This window comes from Erythrolamprus reginae, chromosome 1 (genome assembly GCF_031021105.1).
Source record: "Erythrolamprus reginae isolate rEryReg1 chromosome 1, rEryReg1.hap1, whole genome shotgun sequence".
Lineage (NCBI taxonomy): Eukaryota > Metazoa > Chordata > Lepidosauria > Squamata > Dipsadidae > Erythrolamprus > Erythrolamprus reginae.
This window is the reverse complement of record NC_091950.1, coordinates 284,621,040-284,644,816: the sequence shown is the minus strand read 5'-3', so window position 1 is coordinate 284,644,816 and position 23,777 is coordinate 284,621,040. Positions and strand designations below refer to the sequence as shown.

The 23,777-nt window shown below is 39.7% G+C and overlaps 1 protein-coding gene across 1 annotated transcript in view; it reads right to left on the bottom strand.

Annotated features, from left to right (window-relative positions):
- LOC139160803 (uncharacterized) overlaps positions 1 to 10,695 on the bottom strand; it is a 29,083-nt gene extending 18,388 nt beyond the window's left edge. The window contains exons 1-3 of the mRNA XM_070739109.1: positions 10,427 to 10,695; positions 6,710 to 7,002; positions 2,567 to 2,622 (exon numbers count right to left, since the gene is read on the bottom strand). Coding sequence (XP_070595210.1) covers positions 2,567 to 2,622; positions 6,710 to 7,002; positions 10,427 to 10,681 — 604 coding nt within the window. The 5' untranslated portion in view covers positions 10,682 to 10,695. The remainder of the gene's footprint in view (positions 1 to 2,566; positions 2,623 to 6,709; positions 7,003 to 10,426) is intronic.
- Between the last annotated feature and the right edge of the window lie 13,082 nt (positions 10,696 to 23,777).

The window sequence follows — 23,777 nt, the reverse complement described above, 5'->3', positions numbered from 1 at the left end:
AAACAAACGGGGAAAAAATAATCATGATCATTTTAACAGTCTGCATGACAAACTCTAGCAGCTTTAATTATAGAGAAAATTGATTTTAAAAAAATGTTCTAAAACAGAGCTTCCCAAATTGTGAGCTGTACTTTCTTTGGGAAGATGCAGACAGAATCCAGAGGAAGTATGGAAGAACTTTTTAGATTTACCATTATAATACATCCCCTTTCCCAAAGTCTCATTGGATTACTTTCATTGTTCATTTATGATCATTCCAGGATTTTTTTGGAAGCCATTTTGTTTCTCATCCAAGAAGTTTCTTCAGCTCTGAAGAAGCTCAACCTTCACCCGAATGACTGAGAATCTCCATAGACAGGTTCATTCCAGGGTTTAGAACAGAACACAACAGAATAGAAAAGAATAAAATAGAATTCTTTATTGGCCAAGGGTGATTGGACAAACAAGGAATTTGTCGTTGGTACATATGCTCTCAGTGTATTTAAAAGAAAAGATACATTTGTCAAGAATCACGAGGTACAACACTTAATGATTATCATAAACTACAAATAAGCAATCAGAAAAGTTTAGATTTTTAGGAGAGATATGTTGTGTACATTAAGATTACACTAAAGGGAGGCTTGATGGCAAATTGTTTAGCAGAAAGGATATGTCATATTAAAGTATAAGGATTTTTTAAAAAATGTACAACTTTACTTTTTGTCAGATGGGCTGCTAGATAAAGCTAAAAAGTCCAACACAATCCTAAGCTGTATCAACAGGGGGATACACACCAAGACCAGAGAGGTATTAATACAACTCTATAACGCCTGGTCAGGTCACATGCTGCATTCAGTTCTGGTCACCACACTTCAAAAGAGGCATAGAAACTCTGGAGAAGGTGCAGAAAAGAGCAACCAAAATGATTAGGGGACTAGAAACCAAGACTTATGAAGAGAGATTGCTGGAACTGGGCATAAATAGCCTAGAGAAAAGAAGGGCCTGGGGGACATGATAGCAGTCTACAGGTACTTGAGGGGTTGCCACACAGAGGAGGGGGTCATGCTGTTTTCCAGGGCACCAGAGGGCCAGATGAGGAACAATGGTTGGAAGCTGACCAAGGGGAGATTCAACCTGGAAATAAGGAAGAACTTCCTGACGGTCAGAGCGATCAATCAGTGAAACAGCCTGCCAGTGGAGGTTGTGAACTCCCCAACTCTGGACATTTTCACGAGGAGATTGGACTGTCATTTGGCTGGGGTGCTGTAGGATTTCCTGCTTAAGCAGGGGGATGGACTTGATGACCTGCAAGGTCCTTTCAACTCTAACAAATAAATAAATAAATTTAATAAATGAAAATATCAACACTAAAGTCAATCTATGCCTGTAGATTGCTTAAATTCTCATGTCAACAATCCTTACTTTAGTCCAGTTCACATTCTTGTTTTATTTAATGTCTATTGCAGTGGTAGAAAAGCAAGATAACATCCCTACAATATTCATAGTTAAAGCATTTACATAAACATTTCAGACAGATAAGTTCTGAATTCATAATTCATATTAATACATTCCCTTTTTTTAAAAAAAAAGTAGGTATAATTGAATAATTTAGAAGCAGCCATTGTGGTGCTGATGTTTCTTCCCAATGATAACATGGAAAAATGTCCAAGTCAACTAATTATGACTGGCCCTTGATTTTAAGAAGAGGCTAATGTACTTATACCTCATAAACAAAATGCATCACAGGTAATGTGATGAATCGTAGGTACTGAATGTTGGGATCAAATTATTCTATGATAATATATATCACACTATATAATTTTCAAGCGCTACATTTCCCTTCCAATGTTCTTTCATTAAGATTTATGCATCATAAGTCATTTCTCCTTCTCTATAGCACTTTTACAAGGGAAGTTAATTTGAATCAAATGCCATTCAGTCTAGACATACTGTCTGGGCATTTGAAACTTGGTCTTCTCAGTCCTACTCTATCTAGAACATTTTGTGAACTGGTAGTGGCGGCAGCAGGAGACTCACTTTTCTAGGATGCACGTGAACTGGTAGCAACGGGTTATAGAACTCACTACTGGACTCAAGGAATGGTGGAAAGGCCCTGGAGTGATCTTTCATTTGCAAAAACAATGTGAGGCAGTGCATCGACTTACACCAAGGGTTAAGGTTGTTCAAAACCCACTCAGGAGTCCACAAAACCGTCCAAATTCCCCAATTAACTGAAGACATAAATCTATATACAGTGATCCCTCGAGTATCGCGAGGGTTACGTTCCAAGACCCCTCGCGATAATCGATTTTTCGCGATATAGTGGTGCGGAAGTAAAACACCATCTGCGCATGCGCACCCTTTTCCCATGGCCGCACATGCGCAGATGGTGGAGTTTGCGTGGGCGGCGGGGAAGACCCAGGGAAGGTTTCTTCGGCCGGCCAGCAGCTGATCTGCTCGGCAGCGCAGCAGCAGCGAGGAGCCGAAGATCGGGGTTTCCCCGCCGCCCACGCAAAGTACTGTATTACAAATACTTTACAGGACATATTGCTGCGAAATGATAAACACGAGCTTCATATCCACCTACCAACAATTTTAATGCTATTGTTTTCATCCAGAAGAAAATTTTCTATCTTCAGATCTCTAAAGAAGGAGAAACTGAAAGTAAACACACAATCTTGAAAGATAAAATCTGCACTGCAAATATCAATAAATGAGATTTTCCACAATGTGCCTGCTTAATGGTATTATTAGGAATATAATCAACAGGTCTCTAATTTATTGACACTCTTTCTTACGCACATATTGTCTTTATATCTACCTGAGTTCTGGAAGCAAGTCTTACAACAGAGACCCAGAGATACATTAGGCTAGAAAAAAAATAAACAATTGGCCCACAATTCCTTGCTGAACTCTTATTGTTAAAGTAAAAGCTTTAAGGACAAGGATCTTGGAGACACAGTCTTTACTACTTTACTATTCTTTCTTTCTCTCTTAATCTGGAAAAATGATTTCAATTTTCCCCTCTGATTTATTTAATATTTTAGTATGAGTCAGGAATTCTGCTTCAAAACATGTATAATATTCATTATGCTTTATAACATTTCAAAAATATATTCAAATGCAAGTACAAGCATATGCATTTTTCTTCCTGGTGATCTTGCTGATTGCATGCAAGCTTTTCACAAGACAATGGGGCAATGTACATATTTTCTACCAATGTACAGATAGTCCTTACAACAGTTCATTCAGTTACCAAAGTTATATCGGTATTGAAAAAAGTGACTTGCTAGCAGTAATGGGCAGCCAAAATTTTTACTGCCACACTGTGGGTGTGGCTTATTTTGTGGGTGTGGCTTAATGGACATGTGACTGGGTAGGAGTGGCTTGCTGGCCATGTGATCAGATGGGAGTGGCTTGAATGATCATCATCGTTCAAGTGAACTGTTAAATCTTTGAGTTACAACCTTACCAGTGTCGCTCGCTGGGGTGACAATTTGCTTCGTGTTTCCCACACTCTCCTTCCTGGGTCACCCCCCCGCCTCAGGCTGGGTAGTTAGGCGAACGGGTGCTGCCAGAAGCATAAATGCTTCCACTCACGCCTTATTCTTGAACTTCAGGCGGGAGGTGGCCGTGTGAGGCTGGAGGGGAGCCGGGCAGGAGAGAGGGAAGCTCGTCCAAGGCCAGGAAGGGGGAAAGAGGAAAAAAGCAAGGAGTGCAGATGCAGCAGCAGCAGCAGCAGGAGAAAAAAGGAGAGCCGAGACGAGACCAGTATTTCCAGAAAGTGACAGCCGCCGATCAGCTGGAGCTGTGCATGCATCTTCATTTTCGCCGGTGATGCTCACCCCTGATTGTTAGTATTTTTCACACTTTATTTCCATTGCAGTATCTCCATGGACATATGATCTCAATTCAGATGCTAGGCAACTGGTTCATGTGTATGATGGTTGCAATGTTATACGATCTTCTGACAAGCAAAGTCAATGAGGAAGCCAAATCCACTTAACAACTGTGTTACTAATTTAACAACTGCAGTGATTCACTTAACAATTGTGGCAAGAAAGGTAATAAAATGGGGCAAAATTCACTTAAGAAATGTCTCAATATGGGGGTTGGTTCTTGCTTGCCTCGCTGCCAGTTCGCTTCCTCTGGTGCCACCTGGCTGCCTGCACATTGCAAGCCGCGTGCCACATGCCACATGGGCGCATGCGCGGTGCTGAAAATTTGCAAAAAATCCAAAAAGAGAGAGGCCAGAATGATGATGCATGCACCATGCTGGGACTCAACTTCTATGCATGTGCAGAAGAAAAAAAAATCAGCAAAAAATTCCCCTAAAATATTCACAAAAAATTCCAATCAAAAACTGGTGGCGTCTGCAGACCGGCACTGACCGAACCTGTTTTGTGATGTCATTGTGATGCCATCAGCAGTTTGCTACTGGTTCTATAGAACCAGTGCAAATCAGGATAAGCCCACCTCTGTCTCAATAACAGAAATTTTGGGCTTAATTGTAGTCGTAGGGTGAGGAATATCTGTACATGCGCATTGTAAATGTATTTATAAAAATAACCAACAATTTTACAACATTCATAAGAATTTTTTACAAAATTTATAATCTTGGAAGGTTATATTATACTATAGTATAATATGGAAGTATTATACTGTAGTAAAGCAGAGGTGGGTTCCTACTGGTCCAGCCCAGTGCATCGCTCCGTTAGTGGCCGGCCAATGGCGTGATGGCTCCAATGCTGTGTTTGCCTGTCTATGCACACCGCCATCTTTTTTAAAAAATCCAGTGATTTTTCAGTTCTCTGAGCATGTGCAGAAGGAAAATAGTCCCTCTGCACATCCATGGAAGCAAAATCACGCATGGGGACATGACTGCACACACAAAACATTGTGATGTACATGCAGCGCCACCAGTAGGGAGGTAAAAATTTAGGAAGTATAAATTCTGTAATTAAAATATCACATGATGTAAAATTGGATGGAGTAAATTTCCTGTTCAATTCCATACACAGGAAAATAGCAGATTTAGACAAGAAGCATTTAGGCAAGGAGAAAGATCCCACCCTTCACTTATTATTCAATAAGAGTAAATTGTTCAGTTTAAGACTAAATGAGGCATGGGAGATATTAGAAAATTGTCCCATTCTTGGAAAAAATAAAGAACCTATAGCCTGAATGGTTTTTTTAAATTATCATTAAAGCCAAGAAAAATAACAATAAATAAATTCCAAATAGGTTTATGTGTTTTTTGAGTTTTTCAGACTGTTTAACCAGGAAAACATGAATAATTATGGCCCTTCTTCTGTATCTTTATTTAATATTTTTATTGTACAAATGACTATTGTAATTTCACAAGAATTTAGAATGAAACCAAAATAAAAAAACAAAAAACAAGGACTGGAAGTAAAATTCCATTGTCCAGCGTTTTAACCTGCTGTTGTGGCTTTTACTCTTCTTTAACCTTTTGCTATTTTCTTTTAATAATAATATCAATCAGGTATTTTCTGTGGCTATTAGATTTTACATAAGTTAGGAATGGACTGTGCAAATTAATTACATTTTCTCATCTTCTAACTTCCCACTTTTTTTCCAAGAGTTTCTTCAACAATCATATTTCCTGGAAACCCACAAACTTTTATAACAGGCTGAACAAATATATAATATCCTGCTTGTTTAGCTATTGACCCTAATATGTAAGAATATTCATTTATTTGGCACTGGTCCCAATTCATTTCCCATATGAAGCATACTTTGAAAAGATGGATTAAAATAAACATTCTCATTTCCTCTTTCAAATGTTTGTCACAGCGTATAGAAATCAAGGAACAAACTCAGAAAAGTGTCCACCTGACACTTATTAATTTATTTTTGTAATGTTTTTATGTCAGATAATAATTGCTAATCAGCTTTGAAGTAGATGTGAATGATCACATTTGGATTTATCATTATCATTATTATTTTCATCTACCCAGTCAGAAAAGCTTAATGTTTGATAACAAGAATCATGAGGAAGTCCCTGAGTTCATCAGAGCCTAGCTTTTCTTAGATGAAGGCAAGTGATGGAAACCCAACACATGACAGATAGTGCTCGACTTTACAACAGTTTGTTTAGTGATCCTTTAAAGCTACAACAGCATTTTAAAAAGTGACTCATGATTATTTTTCACGTTTACGACCAGGGAGGGGACTACTGCCCATCCGGGGGGAGGGGGGGAAACGCAGTGGGGTAGCGAAAATGGAGCTCCACCCCAGATCACCCAATTTGTACTGAAAGATGTTGAAAGAAAATGCAGGGCGTCCTGCATAAGCCACAGCCACAATGTGGTAGTAAATATTTGGGTAGCCCTTCACTGCTTACAACTGTTGCAGTATTTCTAAAAGTCATGCGATAAAAATTTGCATGCTTGGAACTGATTCACATTTATGTCAGTTGCAATGTTCCAGGGTTCTGTGATCCATTTCTGTTACCCTTTGCTTGTCAACAGGGAATCTAGATTCACTTAATAACTGTGGTACTCATTTAACAAGAGCCATGATTCACTTAACAACCATGGCAAGAAAAGTCATAAAATGGGGCAAAATTCACTTAATAAATGTTTTGTTAGCAACTGAAATTTTGGGCTCAATTGTGGTTGTAAGTCAAGGACTCCCTGTAAAAACACCAGTTTGTTAAATATGTTATCCTCCCATCTGTACTTTAAAAAGAAACATTGATGTCTACCTGTGGACAATGCCATGGTGATGTAGATGGTCCACAGCTGCCATGATATGCCTCGTATATTCCTTTACTTCTTCTTCATCTAGCCTCTTTTTCTCACATATTTTGTCCATGAGGTCCCCACCAAGGCATAGCTCCATCACCATGTAATATGAGTTCTCCGTCTCCAAAGTTTCATACAGGTGAACTATGTTAGGATGCACAATCATCTGATGTATCCGAGACTCCCGCTTCATATTTTTTAAAACATATGAGTCTTGTTTAGCTTTTTTCTTGTCAATAACTTTTATGGCTACCTAAATCACAGACATGAATGAATCTTTCATGATACAGGTAATTCCCACCGTAATTTGGCAACCGCCATCCCATTTCACAAATATAAATAAACAGCTGATTATCACTATGGTTGAGCAACAGCTGATTATCACTATGGATGGCATTCAGATATTAAACTCGGACTACTAAAAGAAAAATGCATAATTCTTAAGACCAGCAATGTAATCAGGTCATTGCTGGCACTAATATGCAGTTCTATGGTCATGTTTGAGGCGTAGGTAAGTGTTTTAGCAAACATCTTTGTAGGTACATGTTCAGATATCATTTTGTACATTTCTTATAGATAACCTGAGTGCAGACATTTCCATGGGGTGACTGAACGAGTCTGCTACGACTGCACTCAAAGATTACTTAAAGTCCCTTGAAATGTTCTAGATATACTCACATATACTCTCTACATGGGGCTACCTTTGAAGAATATTCAGAAACTTCAAATCGTGCAAAATGCAGCTGCGCGACCAGTCATGGGGCCTCCTAGACATGCCCATGTTTCTCCAACACATTGGTTGCCGACTGGTTTCTGGACACAATTCAAAGTGTTGGTAATGACCTATAAATCCCTACCTGGTATTGGTCCAGATTACTTGCCTTCTGCCATATGAATCTCAGCAACTGGTTAGGTCCCACAGAGTTGGCCTTCTCCAGGACCTGTCAACCAGACAATGTCGCTTCATGGGAGCAAGGGAAAGAGCCTTTTTGGTGGGGGCCCCGGCTCTCTGGAATCACTGAGATTCACACTGCCCCCCCTCCTAACCTTCTGTAAGAATCTTAAGACTCATTTATGTCGCCATGCTTGGGGCAATTAGATCTTAGGCCCCCTGGCCGATGGATGTTATGTATGTCTGAGGTCTAAATGCGTACGACATGATTTTTTTTTAATATTAGGGATTTTAGGTTAGTTATCTACCGTAGTTAATTACCGGTAATTGGATTTGCCATTGTATTTTATTGTTGTTGATTACCATATATGTTGTAAGCCACCCAGAGTCTTTGAAGAGGGGCGGCAGAGAAATCCAATAAATAAATAAATAAATAAAATATCAGCAGAATCATCCAGTTGGGGGAAACTCACAGTACAGTCAAACTTATAGAGCATATATTGTATGAAATATACCCTTATTTTGCAAAGCTGTTTAGGAACTTGAAAAAAGTAAGTCAAATAACATATGCGGCAAAATGGAAACAATGATACAGTACACTATACAAGTGTTTCCCAACCTTGGCAACTTGAAGATATTTGGACTTCAACTCCCAGAATTCCCCAGCCAGCATTCGCTGGCTAGGGAATTATGGGAGTTGAAGTCCAAATATCTTCAAGTTGCCAAGATTGGGAAACACTGCTACACGATGAGGAAATCAAAAGGAAATAATAATTAGAACCCTGCACTGCTCTATTCGCACTTCTCTACTCGCAACCAGACTTGAAATCCTAGGCTTAGAAAGCTTAGAACTACATCGCCTTTGGCATGACCTAAGCAGAGCTCATAAAATCATCTGCTACAACATCCTTCTTGTCAATGACTACTTCAGCTTCAACCACAACAATACCTGAGCACACAACAGATACAAATTCAAAGTAAACTGCTCCAAAGTTGACTGTAGAAAATACGACCTCGCCAGCTGAGTAGTTAAAGCCAAGAGCTCACTATCTGACTCTGTAGTTTTGTCACCAAATCCCCAAAACTTTACCCTTAGACTATCTACTGTTGACCCCGATTCCTAAGAGGTCAGTAAGGGGCATGCGTAAGTGCACCAGCGTGCCTACTGTGTGTTCTGCTGGGCTCTCTGATAGGAGCCTCCCGAAAATTCAAGGGTACAAATTTCAGACACACACACGTTTGAAAATTCATAACAATGTTCTTTATCACAAAATTCAAAATAAACAAAGCACTCTTTTTGTATTGCAAAGAGCACTCTTCCCAAAACAACCGGGTAGTCTGTACAATTTCCCTTAAGCAGTCATTAAGTACTTAGCTAGCAGCTGTGAAGAAACTTCACACCCCTTCTTCTTCCAACGAACTGAGACACACACACACACACGTTGCTCTGCTTTGGTTTCAAAGGCGTGAAAAAGCAACAAAATTCAGCAACACAAGTTTCCTGACCAACTCCGATCAGATATTCTTCCACAACGGCCAAACCCACATGCTGCTATTTATAGAAGCAGCCCTAATTACTGGAGCCCCACCCAAACACAGGTGGCCTCACTTATTTCCTGTAATATGTTCTTACTTGGTCTCTTCTACACATAATTCTGCGCTTGCGTGGGCCCAAAACGTCATCATCTGAATCAAGGGAAGATAAGGGAGATTGACTGCCTGGGCTGTGTGCCAAGCCCCCCTCTTCCAAGTCACTCCCACCTTCTTCTTCGTCCGAGGAAACTAAACTCTGAACTGATTCTGTCGGCAATAACACAGGCCTGTGACATGTTGAATTTTCCCCTGCATCCACCTCCCTATTCCCTGGGGCAGGAGCTGGGCCAGAGCCAACCACAACACTGTCCCTGTCCTAATGTTTCTCTCTTATTAGTATTATTAGTACCAATCTCATGTATATAAACAGTGTTATATTTTTTTTAAAAAGAGAGCCTCGGTGGTGCGGTGGTTAGAGTGAGTACTGCAAACTACTTCTGCTGATCACCGTCTGCCAGCAGTTTGGCAGATCAAATCTCAATAGGCTCAAGGTTGACTCAGCTTTCCATCCTTCCAAGGACGGTAAAATCAGGACCCAGATTGTAGGGGGCAATACACTTACTCTCTGTAAACCCCTTAGAGGGCTGTGAAGTGGTATAAAAATCTAAATGCTATTGCTAAATGCTATTGTTATATCTATGCATACTACCAATATGTACTTGAAATAAAAATTTAAAAAAATTCTTAATTGAGCAGAGATGGACAAGATGACGAAGGAGTTACAAGATAACGATAAATCTGAATATTACTTAACATGGAACAGATTGTATGAATGGCTAAAGAATGAGGATAATAAATTATAGAATGTGTAAATACCAAATACTGGCTGTACTGTATATAAGGAACAGAAAACAAATGTGCATGTAGAGAAGAGCAGATAATAAAAATGTAACTAGATCAATATATTAATATTTGTATCAGATAGGTGTATGAATATATGTGTATGAATTATTATGAACTGTACAACTGCAACAATGACAGGGACTAAGTTTCCTAACAATATATGTTTGTATGTGGTGTTAAAAAAAATATGTCAGTGCATTACTTTTATACTTGTCACTTGAGCATCACTACTGTAATTGAGGAAAGCTAGGAACAAACAAGAAGAGAGAAGACAATTCATGAATTATCACACGCTATTGTGAGATGAATGCGGTTGCTAATCAGGCTCATGGAACCATGTTCAAATTACCTTTTCCCCAGTGAGAATGTGCAGCCCCTCCATCACTTTGGCAAAAGAACCCTTGTTGATCACTTTGCCCACTAGGTAGTTCCCAACTTGTTTAGTGTGTTGGAAAGTCTTCTTAGGCTCTTCTTGGGAGAGTTTCCTGAAACAAGCAGGTATTTGTAGATCTTTAGGGTTTTTCTCCAGGCCCGATGATACCTTTTTTTTATTTGTGGCATTGATGATGCTGACATGTGGAGTCTCTTTTATTGCTGCAGGCATCTTCAAGAAGTTGGATTGGGTTTCCAGCCTTGCTTCCCAGGAACACAACTTGCCAAAGACAGTTCAGTCAGAAGACACCAGAACTAGCTCTGCTTATGGTGAGACAGCCCTTACAAATCTATTGGTCATGACGGAATTTAATTGTGCTCCCCTGGAGGCTGTGTTTTTATTACTGATCTCTACCTGCAGGCATGGAGGTCCGCTCAAGCAGAACCAAGCGGGAGATTATTAACCTAACCTGATACAAGATGTCAATTAAAGCCCCACAACTGACAGCTCCAATGTCACATAATAATTTCATGAAATACACCACTCCCATTTACAGAGGCCAACATTACCTGAACACCAATCAACTAAATTAGACTACGGCTGTTTCCCCCTGTATTTTCAGACACAACAGCCACAGTGTTTACTATCTAATGGCATCAGTGCGGCTCAGGTTAATCCAGAGGGGGTATTTTTACCCAGAAAGTGATGGCAAGCATGTTCCAAATGACTTACTTAAACTCATGTTCTCTGATCCCTTCCATATTCTTTGGCTGGAGCAGAGGAGGGTTCCCTTTGGTGCTGTGCAGTGCATGCACTCTGATAGTGGCCCACCGATAATACAATTTTGGCACGACGGCATTGGTGCTGTCTTTGCAGTCTGTGCGCGCCACCATATATTTTTTGTAATTATGTGCAATTTTTCAGCTCTCTGAGCATGTGCAGAAGTAAAATTGTCCCTCTGAGCATGCGCAGAAGTAAAATCACATACGGGGACAAGCATGCGCAACGCATACTGGTTATTATTTATTATTTATTATTTATTGTTTATTGTTTATTGTTTATTGTTTATTGTTTATTGTTTATTGTTTATTGTTTATTGTTTATTGTTTATTGTTTATTGTTTATTGTTTATTGTTTATTGTTTATTGTTTATTGTTTATTGTTTATTGTTTATTGTTTATTGTTTATTGTTTATTGTTTATTGTTTATTGTTTATTGTTTATTGTTTATTGTTTATTGTTTATTGTTTATTGTTTATTGTTTATTGTTTATTGTTTATTATTTATTATTTATTATTTATTATTTATTATTTATTATTTATTATTTATTATTTATTATTTATTATTTATTATTTATTATTTATTATTTATTATTTATTATTTATTATTTATTATTTATTATTTATTATTTATTATTTATTATTTATTATTTATTGTTTATTGTTTATTGTTTATTATATGCCACCCACTCTAATAGGATTCAGGGTGGCTAACAGCAATTATAAAATAAAATACAATAATAAAATACAACAATGATAAAACAGCTATGTTATAGAAATGTGTAAAAGCCTTAAAAAAAACCATACATACACACAGTGAAGGGCTACCCAATTTTTTACTACCACATTGTGGGCGTGGCTTATGCAGGGCATCCTGCATTTTCTTTCAACATCTTTCTGTGCAAATTGGGTGCTCTGGGGTGGAGCTCCATTTTTGCTACCCCACTGCGTTCCCCCAGGTTCGGGCAGTATCCCACCCCTGCATACACACAATCATTCTTAATTCCATGCCTGCTGGAAAAGCCAGGTCTTAATGGCCTCCTGGAAGACTGGTAGGATGGAGATAGTACCGTTCTCTGGAGGCAGTTGATTCCACAGGGTAGGAGCTGCCACAGAGAAGGCTTTTCCCCGAAGTCCCACCAGCCAACATTGTTTGACAGATGGGACCTGAAGAAGGCCAACACTGTGGGCCCTTACTGGCCATAGTAAGGTATGAGGCAGGAGGCAGTCCTGTAAGTAGTCTGGCCCTGAGTTGGTAGGAAGCCGCCGAGTGATGGGCTCCTACGGGAACGGTCAGGAGCGCAGTTCCGGTAGCAAAATTTGGAGCTCCATCCCAGAGCACCCAATTTGCACTGAAAGATGTTGAAACAAAATGCATAAGCCATGCCCACGGTGTGGTAGTAAAAATTTTGGTAGCCCATCACTGAAGGTTGGAATCCAGTTTCATCTTGCGCTTGGTGAGAATTGTACATTGTCTTTAATTTTCCCTGGGATCAGGGAAAGGGGAAAAATGTTGGTTCATTGAGTTGTGTCATGGTGAGCTCGGGTGAGGAGACAAACAGCTAGCTCTGGAGTTAACTGAGGAACCAATTCTTGAAGGCCTGAGGTCAGCCAAGGTTGGGGCTGTCCAGCAACCCCATCAGGAGAAGTTGTCATTGGTTTCCAAAGGTGAGCTGCTACCTCTGCCCAACTCAAGGACTTGCCACATGGAGAGGAGAGAACAAGCATTCTGCAAGGACCCCACAAAAACGGAACTGTGGCCTCCTGTGATGAGCAATACTGGCCCTGGCCCTATGGTAGCAAACTAATATTGTATCTCCATTCAAAATAACAGTTAGCCAATCCAGCCTCTTAGAGCAGGGGTCTCCAAACTTGGCAACTTTAAGACTTGTGGACTTTAACTCCCAGAATTCCTCAGCCAGCAAAGCTTAAACCTACAAAAACTGGCTGAGGAATTCTGGGAGTTGAAGTCCACAAGTCTTAAAGTTGAAGTCCACAAGTATAAAGCCCTTCATGGCACCGGACCAGAATATCTTCGGGACCGCCTCCTGCCGCACGAATCCCAGCGACCGGTTAGGTCCCACAGAGTTGGCCTTCTCCGGGTCCCGTCGACTAAACAATGTCGTCTGGCGGGACCCAGGGGAAGAGCCTTCTCTGTGGGGGCCCCGACCCTCTGGAACCAGCTCCCCCCTGAGATTAGGATTGCCCCCACCCTCCCTGCCTTTCGTAAACTCCTTAAGACCCACCTTTGCCGTCAGGCATGGGGGAACTAAAACACCTCCCCCTTGCCCACGTTGTTTTGTTGATTGATTGACTGTGTGCCTGTTTTTTATATATACTGTTTTTTATGAGATTATTAATTTCAATTGGAACTGGATGGGTGGGCATTGGATTTGGTATTGTGTACTGTACTGTTTTTTATTATTGTTGTGAGCCGCCCCGAGTTTGCGGAGAGGGGCGGCATATAAATCCAATAAACCTAACCTAAACCTAAAGTTGCCAAGGTTGGAGACCCCTGTGTTAAAGAGCATTATTACTGATGCAGGCAGTCTTTAGTTAACAATTAATCTCTTGAGGTTGCTATAGAACACATTTGTTTATTTTCTTGATCTCCTGGGGGCGGGGGGGAGGCAGGATACAGGACTAGCAAAAGTAGAAATATATATTTTTTTTGTCCACGACAGGGAACATGATGGTTTTGTTATGGGAACTAAGGATCGGTAGGAGAAAAATGATAGGACTCCTACAAATAGCTGAGGAAGCATGGGGTGGGGTTCACTCAAAAGACATATATTCTCCTGCATAAAAGTCATGGAAACATTGTGTAAAAATCAGTGATTCCCAGAATTAAAGAAGAAGAAAAAAGTGGATCTGCCAATTTGGCAGGAAAGTCACCAATGTGCTGATTGGCTTAATGCATGTATCATCTCTGAACTGTGACACACATTGTTTGTGTGTTATTTTTCTTGCCAAGAGAGAAAAATGTTCTGTAAAATATACTTGCTTTTTTCAGATCTGTGGCTTCTGTGAATTGTGATTTGTGTCTCTGTGTGAACAAAACAGCATTTCCTGCTTCATTTCGCTAACTTCCTTTCTTGTCTTAGGCTGCCACAGATTCTTGACAGGTTTTATAATTTTTTTAAAAATAATTATAATGACACATATGTTTATTTGCTAATGTAGATACAGCAGCATGCAAAATCATGCCCTCTCCAGTCTGCGGAAAAAACTCTTTCCACAGAACCGGTCCATGGCGACTACCTTAAAGAATCGGTCTCTTTTCTTGAGATTGTGAAGACCATGTATGTGTTTTAAAGAATCTGGTATCCTTTTGTATTCCATCAGAATCAAGTCAGAACTCTTTTCAAGTCCAGATTTCTTAAAATGAAAATTATATATATACAGTAATACCTCGTCTTACGAACTTAATTGGTTCCCGGAGGAGGTTCGTAAGGCGAAAAGTTCGTAAGACGAAACAATGTTTCCCATAGGAAACAATGTAAAGTCAATTAATGCATGCAAGAAAAAAAACACCACAAAAATGGCGCTCTGCTGGGTGCCGCCCCCGGCTGTCGCCTTTTGAAACAGCTGGGGGGCTTCTCGGTGTCCTCCCGAACCCGAACGCCAAACCCAAACTTTTGCCGAACTTCCAGTTTGGCATTTGGGAGGCCACCGAGAAACCCCGCAGCCCAGCTGTCGCCTTTTGAAACAGCCGGGGGGCTTCTCGGGGTTCTCCTGAACGCCGAACCTGGAAGTTCGGCAAAAGTTTGGGTTCGGCGTTCGGGTTCAGGAGGACGCTGAGAAGCCCCGCCACCCGGCTGTCAGCTGTGCAAAAGAGCCGCGGAGCTGTCGGGCCGGTCGGGAGACTCAAACGGAGGTGGGGAATCCCAATTAGGAAATTCCATGGGCGGAGCTTTGACGTCACGAAGACGTCCTTCCTGGCTAACCGAAATATTTTACAGAATTGAGCATACTATGTGTATTACAATTCCAAAAGATTCCTAAGTGTTACTTCTGCTCAATAATCTGCAGGCAATGTGAAGATAGGGCAAAGATTTAAAAAGGGGGTTGTGTTGTTTTTAAAAGTTTGCTCCCTACCTCCCCCTTCTGGAGAACATAACATTTGTTCGTTTTTCTTGTGCATGCTGTGCTTCTGTCTGATCTCTATTAGGGTTATGACATTTGGGCAGAAAAATTAATAATAGCAAGGAATTAATAGTTTCTCTAACGTTTTGGTACCATCTAATTGGGGTCTGGATCTTAGCATTTCATTTATACTAGAACTATTCTCCCAAGATCTGAACAAGTAAGATGTGGAGGAAGTGATGTGAAGCAGGCACAAGATAGATTTAGGTGGAGGCACCTCAGTTTGTTAAATACGCACATACGCGAACACAACTTGCAAACACTCCCCATCATCACCCCTCTTTGTTTCTCTCATCCTCTTTTCCTATAAAAAAATTAATGGCCACTCTAGGTGAGATGGATGACTCAAGGTAGAATCCAAGGTAAATTTAGAGAGAAAGGTATCCTATTACTTATTATAGTATAACATAGCTTATTCTTTCTTCCTCTCTTTTTCACACACACATTGAAATTTGAGCCTTAATTTGGGATTTAAAAACCAAAACAAAACCAAAATTGTAAAAGAAAAAAGTTTTTAAAATCATCAAAATCCATATTCCTTATCTTAAGCACTTCTTATTGACTTATTTAACGAAAGAAGCCTAGGATCAATGAAGATAATAAATAACAGTCAAATCAAACTATCATATCAAAAACTATATCATATAGCACCATTACCTTCATTTATTTACTCTAAATTCATAGAGGACCGATCCATATCAGGGTTACTTATCACACTTGAGGAATAAAATAGCTAATCCTTTTTCCAACCCTCTTTTAAATTCCCATGCACAGGCATGGGGTTTTAAAAACTTCCGCTGCTTTCCAAGTTTCAGGTGGTAACTGATTCTTAAAACATTTTGAAAATAACCAAAATGTCAAAGGGATTACCCAATGCTTTGCTGGAAATGAAACAAGTTACATCACCAAATACCCCAAACCTGTAAAATTAGTAAGTTATTGAATAAACAGGTAAAATCAACATTTTGATTTTATTCTTGTTTAGTGATATGATTTCTCTGTATGACCGAGCCACTGTGTGTTTATGCACATGCATATATATATTTTGATTGAATACAAAAAAGGGAGAAAAAAACAGCAAAACAACAAAAATGTACAAGGCATATTTATATCGTGGATAAACATTCACCCCAGTACTTCCATAGAAACATAGAAGACTGATGGGAGAAAAAGACTTCATGGTCCATCTAGTCTGCCCTTATACTATTTCCTGTATTTTATCTTACAATGGATATATGTTTATCCCAGGCATGTTTAAATTCAGTTACTGTGGATTTACCAACCACATCTGCTGGAAGTTTGTTCCAAGGATCTACTACTCTTTCAGTAAAATAATATTTTCTCATGTTGCTTTTGATCATTCCCCCAACTAACTTCAGAGTGTGTCCCCTTGTTCTTGTGTTCACTTTCCTATTAAAAACACTTCCTTCCTGAACCTTATTTAACACTGAATACTTATAATGCCATATTTCATTATAATGATCTATTGATTATCTATAATGTAAAATTTATTGGTTGCTAATAATAGCAAGTTTGCTTTGGCTTGATTTTCCTGGTTGTTACTTTTCTTTCTCCGGTGTGGTCCATCTAGAGTAGGGTTGTCAAAGTCTTGGCCCACAGGCCGGATGAGTTATGCGCTGGCCATGCCTACTCTGTTTTGCAAAGCAGGGGAAGTCTCAATATGTCACATGATCCTGTCGTGGTGATCTAGAGTCTCAATGGGTTGAAGCAGCCTATAGGCATTTACAATTCTAAAGAAACTAATGCTGACTTTTTATAATTGGCAAGCGAGAAGCTAAAAATTAATTCAAGAGCCATAAATAAAGCCATAAACAGTTGAGATCTGTAGAGCAATTGAACAGCTGGGAGATGTTGTGGTCGGCTCTGGGCCAGCTTCTGATCCAAGGATGGTGGGGGTTGGTGTGAGAGAATCCTCACATTATCAGAGGCCGGTTTTACTGCCAACAGCTTCAGACAGTGAAGCTTCTTTGTCAGGGGAAGATTCTGGGAGTGAAGCAGGATCGGATGAGGAGGTAATTACAGGCAGCCCATTAGCTAATTACCCCATTAGTGAGCCATCATCATCATCATCATTGTTAGATTCAGAAGAGGAGGGATTCATAGATGCTCGCAGACGCAGGTTTATGACAAAGAAGGAACAACTGTGCAAGTATTATAAAAAATAAGGGAGAACACCTGTGGCTGGGGCAATTAGGATAATGGGGCTGCTGATAAATTGCCAGTGTTGTTGCCTCTGGGCATGGGAGATTATCCATTTTGTGAGAGAGAAACTTGTGGTTTGCTTTAGGATTTACAAAGACGTTTGTGAACTGCTTCAGGATTTTTCAAGGACTTTGTGGAACAATTTACAGTTAGGTACAGCATGAGGACTCTTGAAGGGGGGTGGCTGTGATATTTTCACAGCTGCCTTTTATCTGTTTTGTTTTTGTTTTATGTTTTTTCACAGCATTCAAGGCTTGTGGGTTGTGGGAGAGCACTTTGGCTGATTAAAAGTGCGTTTGGACAATATTTCCCTTTTGATAAACCAACTTTGTTTACTTTACAACCGTGTGTGTTTGAATTTCTACTTTGGACTTAATTGGGGGCTCATAACGTGAAGCCCGGCATAACAGGAGGGAGGCCCCCTATTCCAAAAAAATCTGATCATGCTTCCCAAGCAAGGTGAAGCACCATGGAAACTTGCCTTTTTGTCTAAGTAACTCTGCAATGAGGCAATTTTAGTACCACAATATTTGAGAATGCATCATGATGTGTAAATTATTTTTTTAACAGATTAACAGAGTTGGAAGGGACTTTGCAGATCATTTAATCCAACCCCCTGCCCAAGCAGGAGACCCTACATCTGCCTTACCTAGGATCGAACTCACAATCTCCTGATTGTGAGGCAAGAGCTTCACTTCTAGGCCACAGTGAAATGTTTATTCTTGCCCAATTCTAACATTGGTGAAATCATTAGTTTTATACATGGAGATACAAGTTCATTTAACATTTAAGTAAGTCATAGTTTTGTAAAGTCTGAGAATGCCAGGAATAAGTGCTTTACAAAATGTACTATTTTTTTAAAAAGTCAATAGGAATCTGATCTGTTTTTGCTATCCGTTAGTAAGGCCACTTTTTAAAAAAGATTTTTAAAAATCTGAAAAACAGGTTTGTCTTATTGAGATATTTTGAGGAGGAAAGAAAGCCAAACAGGGTAAGTGAACAAAAAGCAAACCCATTCAGAATAGATGTGGGACAGTAAGATAAGCTTCCTGGTCATATTCTCTACCTTAAAATGTAAAAATTGTCATACTCATTCCTTCTGATAAAGTCACCCTATTATTAGAGCATTCTGCAGCTTCCCTGAAGGTTCAAAGATTCAGTTGGACCTCCTAGTCTTCTAAATACTTTCTACCCTATCTCACAAATATCCAGGCCCTCAAATGTATAACAAGACTGTGTTCAAGGCTAATATTTGTTGTGTATACTCCCGTTCAGCCTGAGGATTGCTCAGATTCCAAAGGGGGAGTGATTTTGAATTGGCAGATTGGCCTGATTTACAGATAGAAAGGAATGTTAGTGAAGAAGAGGAGGCGGCAAGTGACGTAGAGATGCATTCAGGATCGAGTGAGGAGGACTGGAGGTGGGTTAACTCCTATTTCAGACGTACTCAGAGGAGGTTAGAACAAATTACAGGGAAGAGATATTAGAAGGTGAGCAACTAGTTAATCAGTTACCTCACATCCAAATGTGAACGGAAGAAGAAGGTGATTCTGTTCAATCTTGTCATCCAAAGATGGAGGCATCCTCCACACGCTCCAGAAAGTAAGCAAACCATTGTGTGATTTATTACCTGCTTTTATGGATCCTGGCTAGCACTGATTAGCCCATAAATTTTAGAATGTCTTGTGGGATGTTTTGATGTTATTTCTGAGATAATTAGCTTAACTACTAAAAAGAGAAATGAGAAAGAAAAGCACTGCATGAGAGCCGATGTATAAATGGGAGAAGAAGGAGAAATAAAGAAATGTTGTGTTTTTTAACAAATATATGCCTTTAGCAATCATTTTATTATCTGAATTAGCTTGAAACCAGAACAATATTAGAGGCCCAGAGTCACCATTTTACAGGATCAAAAGAAGCCAATTGTATTACAGGTGACTGAGATTCAGAAGACAAGACAGAGACCTTTTGTTTGGATTAGGAAGCAATCAAGGTTTCTGTTAGAGAAGGCAAGAAGTACAAGGGTTATCTGGAAAATAAGGTTACAAGGCATGTAGCTCTCGTGCGGAATGTTCATGGGGGAAGTTGGTATTACTATCGTGTAGCAGGAAGCCAGCGGAAGTGAACAAGCAGTGCCAGTGGTCAGTAGATCATCAACTGGCATTGTGATGAAGGTTAGAAATGAGTGTCCTCATTCTGTTTCCTGCCAAGTGTGAAGTGTACACTGTGATACGCTACCTGAATGCTTAGGGCATGAACGCTGCTGTGATTCATCACGAAAATGTTTTAGTTTATGGAGAGGACGTAATGTCAAGACAACATGTGACAAAATGGTATGGAATTTTAATTGAAGGAATTTCTTGGTGGCAAACACTTTTCCGATGATGACAAGGTGAAAATCGAAGTGATGAATTGGCTGAAAAAGGCGGCGGGACACTTCTATGACACAGGCATAAAAAAACTCATCCCACGGATGACAAAATGTATTGAACTCAATGGTGATTATGTGGAAAAATAACGTAATACCTATGCTACAATCCATGTCACTTTTATTACAATATATTGCATTTTATCTTTGCATTTTAAAAGAAATCTTGTAACCTTACTTTCCGGATAACCCTCATATATGACTTTGGGATCTCCTGAAATTGTTTTAGGATTTGAATGCTTGGGCAGAATCTTAAATATTGGAAATTCCCAGTCTGTCCTCAAGGAGATTTTCTAACACAAACATCTCCCCATATAGAAGAGCCAGTCGTACAATATCTTGGTAGTCATTTGGGCGGTGTGGTTCAGACTCTAACTCAGTGGCTGAGCCTCCAAGGACACAAATATAGAACAGGGCCTGTTTTTGCCTCAGCTTGGCATGAGGGCCAATCCCTCAACATCAGAGGTCTGGTAGATTGTTGTTTTCTTTTTCTCTTCCCGTGTCATGGGCATGACAAATGAGAGACTAAGGGATATGTTCATCGCTGAGAAAAGGAAAAGGCATTTTTCAAGAGATTGAAATGATTTTACAAAAAGAAGACTATCCCGTCTCTGTTGCCCCATTATGTAGGAAATGAAATAATGGTCTTAAATTATAAAAAGTTCAAGCTCCTATATGTTCTGTTGGGCTCTCTGGTAGAATCCTCCCAAAAATTCACAGGTACAAATTTCAGACACACACAAGTTTGAAAATTCAAAATAATGTTCTTTATAATGAAAATTCACTTAAACCAAGCCCTCTTTCGGTATAGCAAAGAGCACTCGTCTCCAAACAAACTGGTAATTTGTACAAGTCCCTTATCAGTTCTGTGATACTTAGCTTGCAACTGTGAGGCAATTCACAGTCCTTCTTTCACAAAGTGAAACACACTTTGCCCTGGTTTAGTTTCAAAGCGGGGAAAAATCAGCACACAAAAGGTCAAAGTCAGTAAAGCAGTCATGAAACACAACGATCAGATAATCCTCCACAATGGCCAAACCCACAGGCTGCTCTTTATAGCAGCCTCACTAATTACCACAGCCCCACCCAACCACAGGTGGCCTCATTTTCTTTGATAATAATCTCTCAGTTGTCGTTGCCTATGCATCGCTCTCCACATGCGTGGCTGTATCATTAACTCTTGTTCTGAATTCAAGGAGGAGCTAGATAATTGATCTCCTTCTGAGCTGTCTGCCACACTCTCCTCCTCCCTGTCACTCATGTCTTCTTGGTCAGAGGAGCCTTCATCAGCAGATTCCACTGGGGGCAAAACAGGCCTGCAGCATGTGGATGTCTCCCCCACATCCACAGTCCTTGGGGCAGGAGCAGGGCCAGAGCTAACCACAACACTATATGTTGAGAGTGATTCAAGAATATAAGCAGTTACTAGTGATTACCCCCTTTTCTGGCTCTAGGCTCAAGGAAAGGTTGCTCAGTCATCAGTTGAGATGCTTCAATTTAATTTCTACACAGTGCAGGGTCTGACTCAACATCTCTTTACACATATGATTCTATCACTCCCCTGAGATTAAAACAGGGTACGTTGACTTTCACTCAATCATATTTTACCAAAAGTGGATTCACAAGCATGCTTTCTATCTTGCTTTTGGCATATGAAAACCACGACTGATGACATAGCTTCTGGTAATCTTATCCTTCAGTGTTTAGCCTTCGGCAGTTCATCTTTGGATTTGTCTTACACCTGGGTTTTTACTTGTCTCTGTGTTGTCTTAGTAATTGTTTAGATCAAAAGATTTCAACCGAAAATTTTTCCCCCCTCTGAGATGAAGCAATATTTATCTCTCCCTAACCTAACCTACTGCAGAGAAAGGAAAGAAAGGAGTGGGGAGGGATACAAATTCCTAAATGATAACCAGAGAAATATTTTATTTCAGATGATAGAAAAATAGATTAAAAAAAAACCAACTGAAACATTATAGTAGCTTTAAGTAGTGAGATGATGATGATGATTGCAAATTTCATTAGTAACCAAATTTCTAATTGGATCACGCTGGTTAAAAAGTTTCAGCAATTGGCTTGTATTGTCTACAAAATTTGTTATGACCAAAAAGATCAGTAGTATTTTCTAAATCAAGCTAATTGTATTGTATTCTGGGTGACCTCGTAAAAAAAAAATAATCCCAACCTTTATTTTATAATTTGAAAAGCATCTCCTATCATAGTTTTCCCAAGGTATACATTTCAACATGGATTTTTGCTTAATATAAGCACTTATAAACATACTTATAAAAGTTGTACATTAATTTGTGCAATAGTGTGGGATCAGAGTCAATCAGGGCCTGATTCAGAAGAAGAGAAGGAGCCTCTTCTTGATACCAGAGTACACAGAAGTGTCAGAAGGCATGAGTGGCTGAGCAGGAGGAGGTCTCTACGTGAATAGATCTCTAGGACCCTTGGCCTTTTGGCTATTGAAGAGTGACTCTCGGGACAAGTCATTGCGGAAATCAACTTTTGAATATGAACGATGATAATTTAGATTTGGCTCTTGAACTATTTATGTGATTTACAAATTAAGAATAATAATAATTTAATTAATTTAATAATAATAATAATTTACAGTGGTACCTCGACATACGAGTTTAATTCGTTCCAGACCTGAGCTCGTATGTCGATCAACTTGCATCTTGGACAAATGCCTTTAGACTTTGTTTTTCGCACCGAGATAACCAGAAGCAAGGATTCTTGCGCCACCTAGTGGAAGCTCGGCTCGTATCCCGAATTTGAGCTCGGGTGTCGAACAGAAATTTTGCTCGCGTCGTGGCTCGTAACTTGGAATACTCGCATGTGGAACAGCTCGTATCTAGAGGTACTAGATTTGTATGCTGCCCCTCTCCACAGACTCAAGAAAACAAGAAACAGAAATCTTGTTCTCCAGGCTTCCAACCAACTCAGAGTGGATCATGTTAACTAGAAATTGAATGAAAGAGAACTATTTGGGGAGTTTTTTGCTTTATGTTTGAAGCTCTAACAAACAGCTGACATGAATGGACTTATTTCTTGCTTTGCTGATAAATTTTACAAAGTTAAACCTTTCTGCTACTAAATTATTAGAAATTACATGCTTAAATCTTGTCAAATCCGTGTGTGTGAACCTATTTCTTGGGGGTGGGGTGTCATCACTGGGAAAGAACACATTTCTGGAGGCATGTGATCTTTCTTTAAATCTTGATGCTTTCCTTAGGATATCTTATGAGGGGAGTGAAACCAGCTGGTATCTTTTAAGTGGTGCAAATGGATCTAAGGATTGCTTCTCCTGGGTGTGATCTTTCTGGAGCGCTTAAATGTCCTCTCTGCCAAAGGGTTTCACTTTATGAGCAAGAGTTGGTGCTGATTATTATCACTACATTTTAACCATTTTAATTCTTCAAGGTGCTCTGGTGCCCTACCTGATTTGTAACTCCAGCTTGTAGGTATTTCTAATCTAATAATTGGCATTTAGGGCAGCTTTTTGCAAGCAAAGAAGCTTTTTGCATTTTTGTACAAGTGATCCTTGACTTGCAACAGTTTTAGTAACCATTCAAAGTTACAATGGCACTGAAAAAATGACTTATGACCATTTTTCACATAAGTCACTTTTTTCCCACGGTCACGAGAGGCTAGGCGACGAGAAACACCCCTCGATGTGGGTGACGTCGAATTGGCCACGCCCACCCAGTCACATAACCACCTGCTGGCTACTCCGGGTGCACATA